This window comes from Lucilia sericata, unplaced genomic scaffold (genome assembly GCF_015586225.1).
Source record: "Lucilia sericata isolate MDLA Ls3-8-SP2 unplaced genomic scaffold, ASM1558622v1 Contig000556F_arrow, whole genome shotgun sequence".
In the NCBI taxonomy this organism is placed as follows: Eukaryota; Metazoa; Arthropoda; class Insecta; order Diptera; family Calliphoridae; genus Lucilia; species Lucilia sericata.
Genome location: NW_023994566.1, coordinates 198143 through 211027, shown reverse-complemented (window position 1 = coordinate 211027; position 12885 = coordinate 198143). Strand labels below are relative to the sequence as shown.

At 40.2% G+C, this 12885-nt stretch overlaps 1 protein-coding gene across 5 annotated transcripts in view; it reads right to left on the bottom strand.

The window, feature by feature from the left end:
- Positions 1 to 201: 201 nt before the first annotated feature.
- LOC119606171 (serine-rich adhesin for platelets) overlaps positions 202 to 12885 on the bottom strand; it is a 33443-nt gene continuing 20759 nt past the window's right edge. For all 5 annotated transcript variants that reach the window (XM_037959572.1, XM_037959576.1, XM_037959574.1 and 2 more), the window contains 5 exons: positions 11007 to 11605; positions 10740 to 10932; positions 2462 to 10629; positions 2207 to 2386; positions 202 to 855 (listed from right to left, as the gene is read on the bottom strand). In XM_037959572.1, coding sequence (XP_037815500.1) covers positions 458 to 855; positions 2207 to 2386; positions 2462 to 10629; positions 10740 to 10932; positions 11007 to 11605 — 9538 coding nt within the window. In that variant the 3' untranslated portion in view covers positions 202 to 457. The remainder of the gene's footprint in view (positions 856 to 2206; positions 2387 to 2461; positions 10630 to 10739; positions 10933 to 11006; positions 11606 to 12885) is intronic.

Genomic DNA, 12885 nt, shown 5'->3' with positions numbered 1-12885 from the left:
CATAAAATTATAAACTTTGTTTTTGTTTTTCTTTTGTGTGTAAGTAATTTAAGTGTAAATTTATGTAATTTATATAAAACTTTTTACAGATAAACAAATAATAAAAAAAAATAATGTTCTTTCAAATATACATTATTTATAATGTACATTTCTTTTTTTAAAACTTAATGTCTGTACGTTGTACGTATCTGTGTGTGTATGTTTAACTATACAAGTTTTTTTTTTATATAAAAAAAGAAGTCCTTTGTGACTTTCTCACTAAGATTCATATTCGTTTCTATAGGAATTTTCTTTTTTTTTTTTCTACTATAATTCCTCTATTCTTTTTAAGAAAAACAATCCCTGTAACCTTTTTGTTTCTTATAATTGATCCTTAAGAATCTGTGTAACGTTACCATCGTACACGAAAAGGAAAAATGCAAAACTCTCCATTTGCTTATTTTTCCACGTCTTAAGCTTAAGCTATGTCAACACTTCTTTTACGTTCCAGACCAGTCATTTCATTTTTATCACAATTTATATGTTGTTGTTGTTGTTGGTAATGATGTGTCGTATGCGTTTGATGATGTTGATGCTGCTGTTGTTGCTGCTGCTGATGATGTCTGGCGTTTTGTCCATTGTTGCTGTGACTTGTTACATTAGCATTTGTCATTGTTGTGGTCGCCGATGCTGTTAGAATTTTATGATGAGTAGTCGTCGTGGTATAACAACGCTCTGGACTTGGTTCTCGTGAGGAGGACATTGATGTGGATGTTGAGGAAATTTCCTCTAGGCAATTGTCTAGCAAATCACCGCCTCCAATACTGCTCGATATACTGAGATTACGATTGCGTATAATGTCCATATCATCGTCATCTGAAAATATATGAAAAATGTTTTGGTTTACATTTCGTTATGTAATCTAGTGAAAGCGACTCCTTCCTACAGCCATACAGTTCTTGAACTGAACTAGAAATGAATTAGAACTGAACTATAACTGAACTAGAACTGAAATAGAACTGAACCAGAACTGAACTAGAACTGAACTAGAACTGAACTAAAACTGAACTTGAACTGAACTAGAACTAGAACTGAACTAGAACTGAACTAGAACTGAACTAGAACTGAACTAGAACTGAACTAGAACTGAACTAGAACTGAACTAGAACTGAACTAGAACTGAACTAGAACTGAACTAGAACTGAACTAGAACTGAACTAGAACTGAACTAGAACTAACTAGAACTGAACTAGAACTGAACTAGAACTGAACTAGAACTGAACTAGAACTGAACTAGAACTGAACTAGAACTGAACTAGAACTGAACTAGAACTGAACTAGAACTGAACTAGAACTGAACTAGAACTGAACTAGAACTGAACTAGAACTGAACTAGAACTGAACTAGAACTGAACTAGAACTGAACTAGAACTGAACTAGAACTGAACTAGTACTGAACTAGAACTGAACTAGAACTGAACTAGAACTGAACTAGAACTGAACTAGAACTGAACTAGAACTGAACTAGAACTGAACTAGAACTGAACTAGAACTGAACTAGAAATGAACTAGAACTGAACTAGAACTGAACTAGAACTGAACTAGAACTGAACTAAAACTGAACTAAAACTGAACTAAAACTGAACTAAACTGAACTAGAACTGAACTAGAACTGAACTAGAACTGAACTAGAACTGAACTAGAACTGAACTAGAACTGAACTAGAACTGAACTAGAACTGAACTAGAACTGAACTAGAACTGAACTAGAACTGAACTAGAACTGAACTAGAACTGAACTAGAACTGAACTAGAACTGTACTAGAACTGAACTAGAACTGAACTAGAACTGAACTAGGAATGGAACTACAACCACAATAAAACCTATGGTCCTCCGAATGGACTCAACCCTAAATGAAACTAAAATTATTTTCTTGTGAACACTCAAGATTTAGAAATTATTTAAACGAAGATTTTATTGAGAAAACTATTTCGAACATAAGTTCAAATTAAAAAAAAAAATCTCAAGATCTATAGATCTTTTTAAAAGTTTAAACACCTTGGCCAAATAGCAAAAACTTGTAACTTTTTCAAATAACCTATTTTGTATTTGAAATTAAAAAAAAATATTTTTTTTATATAAGTTTTCCATTCTATTTTCCTTTAACTGCTCAGCACAATAACAAAAAATCCAACAAAAAATCTTTAAAATTAACAATAAAACTTACCTTTTCTCAAACCAAAATCACTGCTAGCAACACTTTCACTAAACGATGAAAAGCGTGAACGATTGCCACTGCCAACGCTAAACGCGGTACCCAAACTTTGTTTTTCCTTTAATGATTTCAAACGGGCACAAAGACTCTCTTGTTGTTTTTCCAGGAGAGTGGGGGCGGCATTAAATTGTCCTATAAATATATGAAAAAAAAATGGGAAATTAAAGTTATGCATTTCTTTTTTCTTTCTCTTTTCTATTAACATACCTTTTGTAGAATCCTCTTCAACGAAGGAGGAAGATTTCAAAAGAGTATCGTTTAAACTATTACTGCTAGTTGAACTGTTACTGCTGTTAAGAGAATCTAATGACGATGACGAAGTCACCGCTGTGTTGGAGGACATAATTTCCTTTTGTATCTGTGAATCTACTGATTGCGTTAAGCGATCAGGGGAATTTAGAGTACATTTGTTAGTTACGGGTGGCACTGCGGTGGGCGCTAAGAGCGTGGACGACGACGACAACAAAGTCGTCTCCAAGGGTGTCGGAGGAGTGGTTGGCGTTGTTGTTAAACTACTACCACCGCTATTCGAATCATTGGACGAAGATTGTTGCATACGTTTGCGATATTCATTAATAGACAGTTTACGCTTAGGTTGTGGTGGTGGTTCTGGTGCTGTTAGCTGGGGATTCAAACGCGGATCATGGCTAGCAGTTTTAGTGTGTATTTTTAAAGGCGTACTTGTAGCAGCAATGTTACCAGAAGTAGAGCAAGACGGTGTTAAAGTTATGGTACCTCCGCTTACTGGTGGAGGAGGTAACGGGGCAGGCATTTCTGTGGACGTCTCCTTAAGGGGTACAGCATTTGTTAAGGCAGCAACTGATGCACTTGCAATGGTTGTTGAACTGACTACAGCTGCACTAGGCGATGAATCTTTGATATTAGCGGCATTATTTAAACCAAATAAGGCGGTGTGCGACACATAACCTCCCAATGTGCTGTAGCTTTTCAATTTTGTATCTAAATACTCTGACAGAACTCCTCCTGCAGTTGGAGCACTTGTATTTGCTGTTATGGGAGGTGGTGTTGTTCCAGTCGCCGCCAAACTAATCGTGGGTGTCATAGGTGTTGGTAGACTAGGGGGCGGTGTAGGATTGTCCAAGAGCTTGCCATAAATGGTATTGTAAAACGGCAAATGATTTGTTGCATTAACACTAGGGGTAGTAGACAACGGAGAGGATATGCCTCCAGCAGAGGGAGGTGTTGGTGGTAAAGGTGGGTGCTGCAGTTGCTGATTATGTTGATTGCTTTGGACCGTAGGTATATAACTGGGACTATTCACATGGTTTGGAATGTTTTGTGGTAGTACAGGCGGTGGAGGTTGATGTTGTACTGGTGGTAGCGGTGGTTGCTGATGGCTGGTTAAAGTACTATTTGTTGCTATAACAACATTATTAAAATGTGGTAAAGTTGGATGTTCCCTTAAGACTGGAATTGGGGTTTGTGGTGGTTGAGATACAATTGTGGGTATATGTTTAGGCGGCTCTTCTAAAGGCGTAGGTGTGGTTGCTGTTACAGGGGGTATAGCCGTTGCATTTAAAACTTGGCCACTTGTAGTAACTGTTGCCGCTGTTGTTTTTAGGGCATTACTAGCAGCAGTTGTGGTTGAAAACTTTTTATCTATTTGTTTTTCATTTTTGACCAGCTGCTTGTTGGTGCCATTTTTAAGTTCATCCTTTTGTGTCGACACCGTATCTTTTCTCGACTTTTTGGCTACTACATGACCTTGTTCATCAGCTGCTAACTTGGACGCCTCTCTCTTGTGTTTGCTACTAGCTGAAACGTTACTGTTAAGTAAATGCATGTCCTTCGTTAGTTCCAACTCAAAATTGAGTTGACGCTTTTTGCTGGAAGGATATGGCGTCGTTGTGGGAGTGGCATGTACATTACTGCTACTACCAATATTGTTATTATTACTTGATGAGGAGGAGGAGGTTGTTCTTTGTCTCTGTTGTTTCTCTTTGTCCGCACTAGGTGTTGTAGAAGATGGAGTTGGATAACAGTTTTGTAAAGCTGTGTTTGAAGAAGCATAAGAGCTGGATGAAGTACTCGATGAGGTAGAAGATCCTGAAGAGGACTTCTTGAGAGATTTTAATTTCTTTGAAGAACCAGTGGAGTTAATGGTGGAGTTTATAACAGCATTTTTGCTTAACAGAGACGATGAGGAAGATGATATTTGAGGCGTTGAGCAGGAGGAGGAAGAGTTTTTATGACTATTTGAACTGCTAGAACTAGTTGTTCTTTCACGTTTGTGCAATTTTTGTTTCTTCGAAGAACCACTCGATGTAGTTGATGATGATTTGTGATGTTTTGAACTAGATTTATCGGACTTTTCTTTTCCCTCTTGATGATGATGATGGTGGTGGTGATGATTGTGGTGTTGCTGATTATTAGACGACGAAGAGGACGAAGATGTTGTTCTATTTTTGTGATGCTCACTGTTAGTAGTTAGGCAATTATTAGAAGTTGAATTGCTATTCGAGTTTGTCGCTGCAGAGGAGGAGGATGACTTTGTTTTCTTATTGCGAGACTGTAGAATGAGTATATTTTCTTTGTGGAAATTATGTAAACGTGCTTGTATATCATCATCGCTTAATGATTTGTGACGTTGTATGGGCGCCGCTGTGCCACCTACAACAGTCGTTGTAGGAGGAGGTGGAGGTGTAGAAGCGTCCACGTCCGCAAAGGTGGTATCCGCAGCAACAGTTCGAACAGCCAGTAATGTGGACGAAGATGATGATGTTACTTCAGCAGTGTCATCACCACCTACCAAGACCTGCTTTTCCATTTTAGTCGTTTCTAATTTTAACACATTTTCGACTTTTTCAATTTCTTTGTTGTTTGTGGTAGAATGAGGTACTACTAGCTCCTGCTTCTGTCCCACTTTTGAGTGTATTTCAGTTTTTGTCTTCATTTCTTGTTTTACATTCACTTCCTCACTAACGAGAGTTTCTGGTTTTGTTTGCTCTTTTTTAACAGTAACTGGCTTTTGTTCTTCAACTTCCGTTCTCTCTAATTTAAGTCTCTTCGGTTTGGGCTCTTCAACTTGTGCCTGAGATTCCTCCTCAGTTTTTATTTCTAAATGTGTTTGAATATCTGCTTTAGTTTCAGCAATTTCCATTTCTCGGTTCGTATTTGGTAGTTCTTCTTCTTGTGCAATCGGCTCCTCTTTAGCAATTTCCATTTTAACCTCTTGTTTGATTTCAATACTTTCCGTAATTAACGGAGTAGGAGTATTTACTCGTTCCTCTTCTTTGAAAACTTGAGTTGTTACAATTTCCTTTCTTTCATTGTGTTGTGTAACTACATCATCATCGGCTGCCATACTTTCTTCGCGTTCAACATCGATTTTAACATCTTCAGTTCCGCTAGTATCTTCGGGCTCAATTTTAACCAAATTATCCTCAGCTTTAATCATTTCTCTGCCTGGACTGGGAGATCTTAAAATGTCTACATCATCTTCTTGATCGTTAAACTCAGCAGGACCGGTCTGTTGATCTGTCTGTTGAACAGTTGCTACTGTAGATTCTTCTTTTACCTCGGTTTGCAGCATTAGATCATCCTCATGTTTAATAACAGTTTCCATTTTGATTTGTTCCTCTAAAAGAGGGCCATCTTCCTGAGGAGGTGAAGTTGTCACATCAACATCTTGTTCTTGATCCATTTCTATTTTTGGATATTGTGGCTCATGATGGAGTGGATGTTCATGTGGTGGCTGTTGAATTTGTGCTTCATTCATCTCACATTTTTCTACATCTACATCAACATCTTCTTGCATATCCTGAGAGGGAAGATCTTGTGTTCCATCTTTGTGTTCATATTCTTCCAAAACAGGCTGAGCTTCTTTCAATGGAGAAAATTGCATTTGATTGGGAAGCTGCAGTTGCTGTGCTGGTACTGGTGCAGGTGGTGGAGATGGAGTAGCATTCGCGCTTAAATCCCCACAACTTTGCGATAGATTTTCTTCCGTTTCATCTTTGCCTGTTAGCAACAAACGCCTCTTTTTCAGTGGCGTTGTAAAACCGTTCGTAACTGAGCTAGCTGAAGTGCTAGCAGTGGCTGGCTGTTGGGGTTGTTGTTGTGTTTGGTTTTGCACAAAGTTATTATTGACTACGGCAATAGTGGGTGAGGGAGTCATAGAGAATGAATTTTGAAACTCCTCGTGGGTTTCCTCACTGATTGCTTGCCGCAGCCAACGTTTTTTAACTGAGGAATTATTACTGCATGTACTGACTTGTAAAGGTAAATGAAAATTACGGTTAGTAGTAGAGACTTCGGATGTTGGAGGAGGATTCGGCATTGGTCCTATTGTTAAAGGCGTTTTAAGTGTTAAATCTACCGCCGGTATGGGCATATTTGCATATTGTCTCTGCTGATCGTATTCATAGGAATGTTTGACTGTTGTCGGCGTTGACACACTTCCGGCAGATGCCTCCGTTTGTTGTATAAATTCCTCAACTTTCTGTGCGGCAATACTCAAATTTTGCGGCTGTTCTGTTTCGTCTTGTGATTGTTTAAGATCACTCATGGCAGCCTGAAGTAATGAGTCCAAACCAGATGCGGAAACGCTGGGTAAGCCACTGCATGTCACCGAAGTCATGGGAGCTTGTGGTAATTGTGGTGTTGGCTCCGTCAGAGTGCCATTATTATCGGCGGGCATATTTTCTTCCGCCTGATGTAGCCAATTATTCATCAAATGTTTTTTAGTTTTCGCCTGCAGAGGATACTTGAATTCTGAATTATGCATTTCTGCATGTTGGCCATCTAAATTGGTTTCTAAAGGACCGACGGCAGCTTCTATTAATAAGCAAGCACTGCTAACATGAGATGGTGGAGTGGGCGGTGATGAAGCAGCTGCTTCCGCGTACTGAGTTGAACGTATGGGCGATTGTGGAACATTCTGCTCTACAGCTGTTGGTATGGAGGCGGAAGATGAATTCAGAGATGGAGAAATTGTAGGATTAGCAAATGCCATAAGAAGCCCAGCTGCCTGATCTACATTATTTGCTATTGCCTCATTGGAAGGCGGAGGCCTTGTCGAGGCGACAGCACTACTTGCCGCCGCACTTGAGGTTGTAGGTAGAGAGGAGCACTGTGGCTGCTGTCTTTGTGAGGCCATTGTTTGTATGGGAGGCGAGTGCATGGCCGTACAGCCATCTGATTCGGATGTAACCGCCTCGTGATCATGCGCACTACTCTCATCAACCGATTCTTGACTATCTTTGCGACTCTGTCTTCGTTTGCGCTGGTTATTATGGGCACCACCTTGGCCACCCTTTCCTGCCTTACGTTTTTTCTTCGACCTTCCTCCCGTTCCAGTGTGATTGTTGGTACGTTTTGTTCCTCCCGAGTTTTCTACCGAATCGAAAGATTTATTCGGTGATGTAGGAGTTGTATTATGACTACTGCCAGCATTTTGACGTTTGGTTTGTTTCTGCTCTTGTTTTCTTTGTTGATTGCGTTCCATTTTTTCTATAGCTCTTAAAATGGCCTCCATTTTACGATCTTCTCGAGATAACTTCGGTTTCTCTTTAGGTGTGGAAGCAGAGGTTGGTGTTGATGTTACAGAATTGTCTTCATTATGATGTTCATTATCTTCAGAAACACTAGTAGTACGGCCCTGTTTGCCAGGAGTTTTACGGCCTGGATGCGTACTATTGTGTTGGGAATGATTGTTTTTCTGTGGAGATTTTGTTTGGTGGTGTTGTGGTTGCTGCTGTTGTTGTTGTTGTGGAGATGAAGTTAGAGACGGAGAAGCGGCCGATGTATTTGGCATCAAATTTTCACAACTTTGATTTTGCTGAAGAGTTTGTTGTGGTTCCGCTATTGTATCCGCAGCTGGTACTATAACAAATTGTTGATGCTGCAGTTGCGTTGGCTCAACATTTGCACAGAGAACTGGAGATGGAGCTGCTACTGCTACATTCGGAGAATGTGAGGCATTTAGAGACTGTAAGGCAACGGCGGCTATTGTTGCTTCTGGCGATACTGTCTCCAATAGACCAGTAGATGCTGCCGCCACCATAGTGGTGGTATGTTGAGATGCTGGCGCTTGCATTTGAACTTGATTGTGTTCTTGCAACAATAATTGTTGCTGCATATGATGCGGTTGTGTTTGTGCTTGAGGCTGCGGCGCTGGTTGCACTGTTGCCGGTTGCGCTGGCAGGCAAAGCGCCGCTTGCGCTTGCGGTGTTTGTTCAGTTGCGGTAAGAGCATCATGGCCAGTGTTATGGGAAGTCGTTGCTTGAGCTATTACACTTAGAGGCTGCTGTTGTATAATCATGGCAGGTTGTTGTAATACTAACGGCGTCTGCTGATGTTGTTGCTGCTGCTGGTGGAGGTGCGGATGATGCGGCTGCTGCATGTCTGGAGGCGTCGTTACCATTAATGGTGTAGGCAATGATTGCATCAACTGCTGTTGCTGTTGTTGTGGCAATAATTGAACTGACGTCGTCGTCGATCTCATCTGCGGGTTATGCAACAATTGCTGTTGTTGTTGCTGAACTTGCTGCTGCTGCTGTTGCTGTATGGGTGAATGCATATGTTGTGTTGGTGATGGTATCGATACTGATGGCGATGATGACGACGTACATACACCAGAATCATGCATTATACTAGTTAAAGTTGAGGATGTGGATGAAGCATTACTCAAGTTACTATTGCAGGACGCTGTTAGAGGCATTAGAGTATTACAATTGACCATTTTATTTGTAGCTGCAGTCTTGCCCACATTGTTGGGACTATTTAAGCCCATGGCTACAGTGTTTGTCGTTGTCGTCGCTGTGGTGCCCATATTACTGTCACCACTGGCACTGGATGAGATCGATCGGTTACGATTCAAATTCTGTTGATTTGCTTTGCGCTGTTTCGCTGTTAAATTACCGGTATTTGCAGTTCCTGCACCACCATGCGCCAGAGATTTACGGCCGGCATTTGATTTGGCCGCCGGCGGCAGCTGTGGCAAAGGTGGTCCAAAAATACAATCCTTCGTTAAACCACAAGCACATGGCGTACTAGTGGGCTGTATGATCATTGTGGATGATTTCTTATTATCAACAGCCAACAGATCGTGTGGTTCATGACGTATGGTTATTTCGGTACTGGCTCGGATGTCTGTCAAAGCCACTATAAATAAATGGATGGTACCTTTTTCGAATAGATGTTGTATTTCGGCATTTGGACGGCATGACCTTCGTACAAATCTTGCTTCGTTGCCATATGTTCGGGTGTCAACACAAATTTCGGGACCTTTGAGGAAAGTTGGCGGCGGGCTTTGCTGAGCTGGTAACGTGGTCGTAGTGGTGGTATAAGTTCCATCTGCGTTTAACGTCGTTGTTGTTGTCGTTTGCGGCACTAAGTGCTGCGTGGACGTCACCTCAGTGCCTGGCAACTGATAGAAAAATATAAAGGGGCCGGGAGTTTTGTGAGCCTTGTAGCTAGCCAAATGATAGTTATTCGGAGGCGGGCTATTCATATTCATTGATGTGTTTTGCGTTTTGTATTGGGTGGTGAGCATATATTTACCCCTCAGTTCACAGATGGGAGAATTGGGTGATATATCCAAGTTACTAATGAGTATTTTACCACCGGCATGCGGTACAGTTGTGGCACGATTCTCCAAGCTGCCATTGCTGAACTCTTTTAGTATGGGATTTTCTGTATTCAGAATACTTTGCAGTAGAGAAGGTTGCTTGGTAATGGCGTGTAGACGGGCTCTCAACTCTGGCGAATAGTGATTAGTAACCGCCAGTTCATAGTTTTCGATCCATTGTCTTAAGTTGGCAGCATGCTTTTCAGCTGCTGTCATGCCAACTGTACTACCACTACCATCGTGGGCACCTGCTTTTTTGCGTTTTGTATTCTTTTTGGTTTCTTTGCGCGCAGGTTTACCAGTGGGTGTCAAACCGGCGGCAGCAGCAGCGGCCAACTTTTCGGCTTTCTTTGATCTTTTACCAGTAACACCATCCTTGACTTTCTTCAACATTTTGGCTCCTTTCTTTAGATTTGTACCACCAGCCGTAAATAATTGGAGGGCGGCATTATCAGTTGCCGTATTGCCGGTAAGATTAAAACCAGCCGCTGTGGATCCCGCCAAACGTTGTTGAGGTCCTAAGACATCGTTGGGCAGAAGATTTGCTACGCCACCTGCACCACTACCACCACTTGCAGAACCAGCTGCTCCCATGGTACCAGCGGAGGTGACAGCTTGTGCTTGAGCCGTCAACATAAGCTGCTGTTGTTGTTCTTTACGTTTCAATAGCTGCAGAGAACGTGCGCGCACTTTGTCCACATCACGAGGTTGACATAATTCACACAAATACTCGTCGGGTATATTCTGACGATCGATACCCATACAGTCAACATGTTGCCAAGCACTAGAAGGAGAAAATTAAAGGAAACAAATTGTTAAATTAGATAAAGGAAATTCATCTCTCGAATAAAGGAATCAAAAATAAAAAATAGTTAAACAGTTTAGTGTACTTACCAACATTTATCACAACATATCATGTAGCCATCATCGTGTGTTAAATCACAAATACAGCGTGTAATTGAATCATCTTCAAGTTCTGCTTCAGGAGCTGTCTCCGTTTCTTCGCCAGGATCTATATCACCGACAGCTAGTCTGGAACTAGTACTAATAGCTGAATAAGAGTCTTCATCTTGCTGCAGGCGGGTTACTGCAAACAATTAAAAAAACAAAACATTTTAAATACATACTATTTCATTCGTTGAAAACTCAGCAATTACTTACATTGTGTACTATAAAGTGCATAATTTTGTTGAGCTACACCACCAGCTGCGGCCGTAGCAGCTACAGCTCCTATACCACCCAAAGACCACTGCTGACTATGGCCTGTTACACCACTTGATGATGTTGCCGAAGTTGATGACGAAGCATTCGAATTTGATGCCGGTGCCAACTGTATAGCAAACGAAGTAGGCAACTCCAAAGGCATTGGATTAACATAGGTGTGATCGAGTAGAACTGCATGTAGGATGCGCAAACGTATATCTTCAGTTTCCACGGGAGCTGGTCTTATTTCTTCACCAATTATGTCATCATCATCATCGTTGGATGAATTATTAGCACCCGGTAAAGTTTTAGTAGCTTGCAAATGTATCACCTGAGCCTGAGGTTCCATAATTAAAGCTGCTGGTGGTATAGATGGTGGTCGTGGCATTGGTGAAGGCGGCATTGCTGTTGACACCACTCCTCCTACTCCTCCCATTAGATTCGTAGCGGAAGCTGATGCCATAGCTAAGCTCCCGCTACTTTGGGCCACAGCGGCTGGTGTAGTCACTAAATTACTGTGATGACTGCTGCTGCTGCCACGTAGGGAATTATGATTGCTAATATTGTTATTGATTTGGTTAAGGTTTTGGTGGTGGTTGTGATTGTGGTTGTAGGAAGAATTTGTTATTATTGTGGTCATGGTAGCACAATTTGTTGTTGTTGTACAAGTTGTTATATTGTTGGTAGTGGTAGTTGTTATAGTGGTACATGAAGGTAAAGGAATAATAAAATCGATTAGTGATGTTGCACTAGGGGATGATGATGATGTATTATTGTTAGTTGCATATATAGTGGCCGTTGTTGGTACCACAAATGCACAACCAGAGTGATAATCTTTAATACTATAGACATTACATTGTTCGTTTTTTCAATAATGCAGATCATAAATGAGTAAAACAATTTTGAAAGTTTGAATTTTTTATGTTTTGGTGAAAGGATTGGGGTAGAGGATATTAAATATTTAGTTTGAAGAAATAAATTAAATAAAAAAATAAAATAAAAAAATAAAATAATAAATTTACAAATAATATTGTTTAAAAATCTGTTAATAAACTAAGAAAAGGGTGAAATGATAAAATATCGGTTACCTAAAGTTAATAAAAAAATTGCAGAAAAAATTCAGTTATAAACCTTTGATAAATTATTATGAACTAGAACAGAACGAACATTGAAATAGAACTGAACTAGAACAGAACTAAAACAGATCTAGAACAGAACTAGAACTGAACTAGAACTGAACTAGAACTAAACTAGAACTGAACTAGAACTGAACTAGAACTGAACTAGAACTGAACTAGAACTGAACTAGAACTGAACTAGAACTGAACTAGAACTGAACTAGAACTGAACTAGAACTGAACTAGAACTGAACTAGAACTGAACTAGAACTGAACTAGAACTGAACTAGAACAACTAGAACTGAACTAGAACTGAACTAGAACTGAACTAGAACTGAACTAGAACTGAACTAGAACTGAACTAGAACTGAACTAGAACTGAACTAGAACTGAACTAGAACTGAACTAGAACTGAACTAGAACTGAACTAGAACTGATCTAGAACTGAACTAGAACTGAATTAGAACTGAACTAGAGCTGAACTAGAACTGAACTAGAACTGAACTAGAACTGAACTAGAACTGAACTAGAACTGAACTAGAACTGAACTTGAACTGAACTAGAACTGAACTAGAACTGAACTAGAACTGAACTAGAACAGAACTAGAACTGAACTAGAACTGAACTAGAACTGAACTAGAACTGAACTAGAACTGAACAAGAACTGAACTAGAACTGAACTAGAACTGAACTAGAACTGAACTAGAACTGAACTAGAA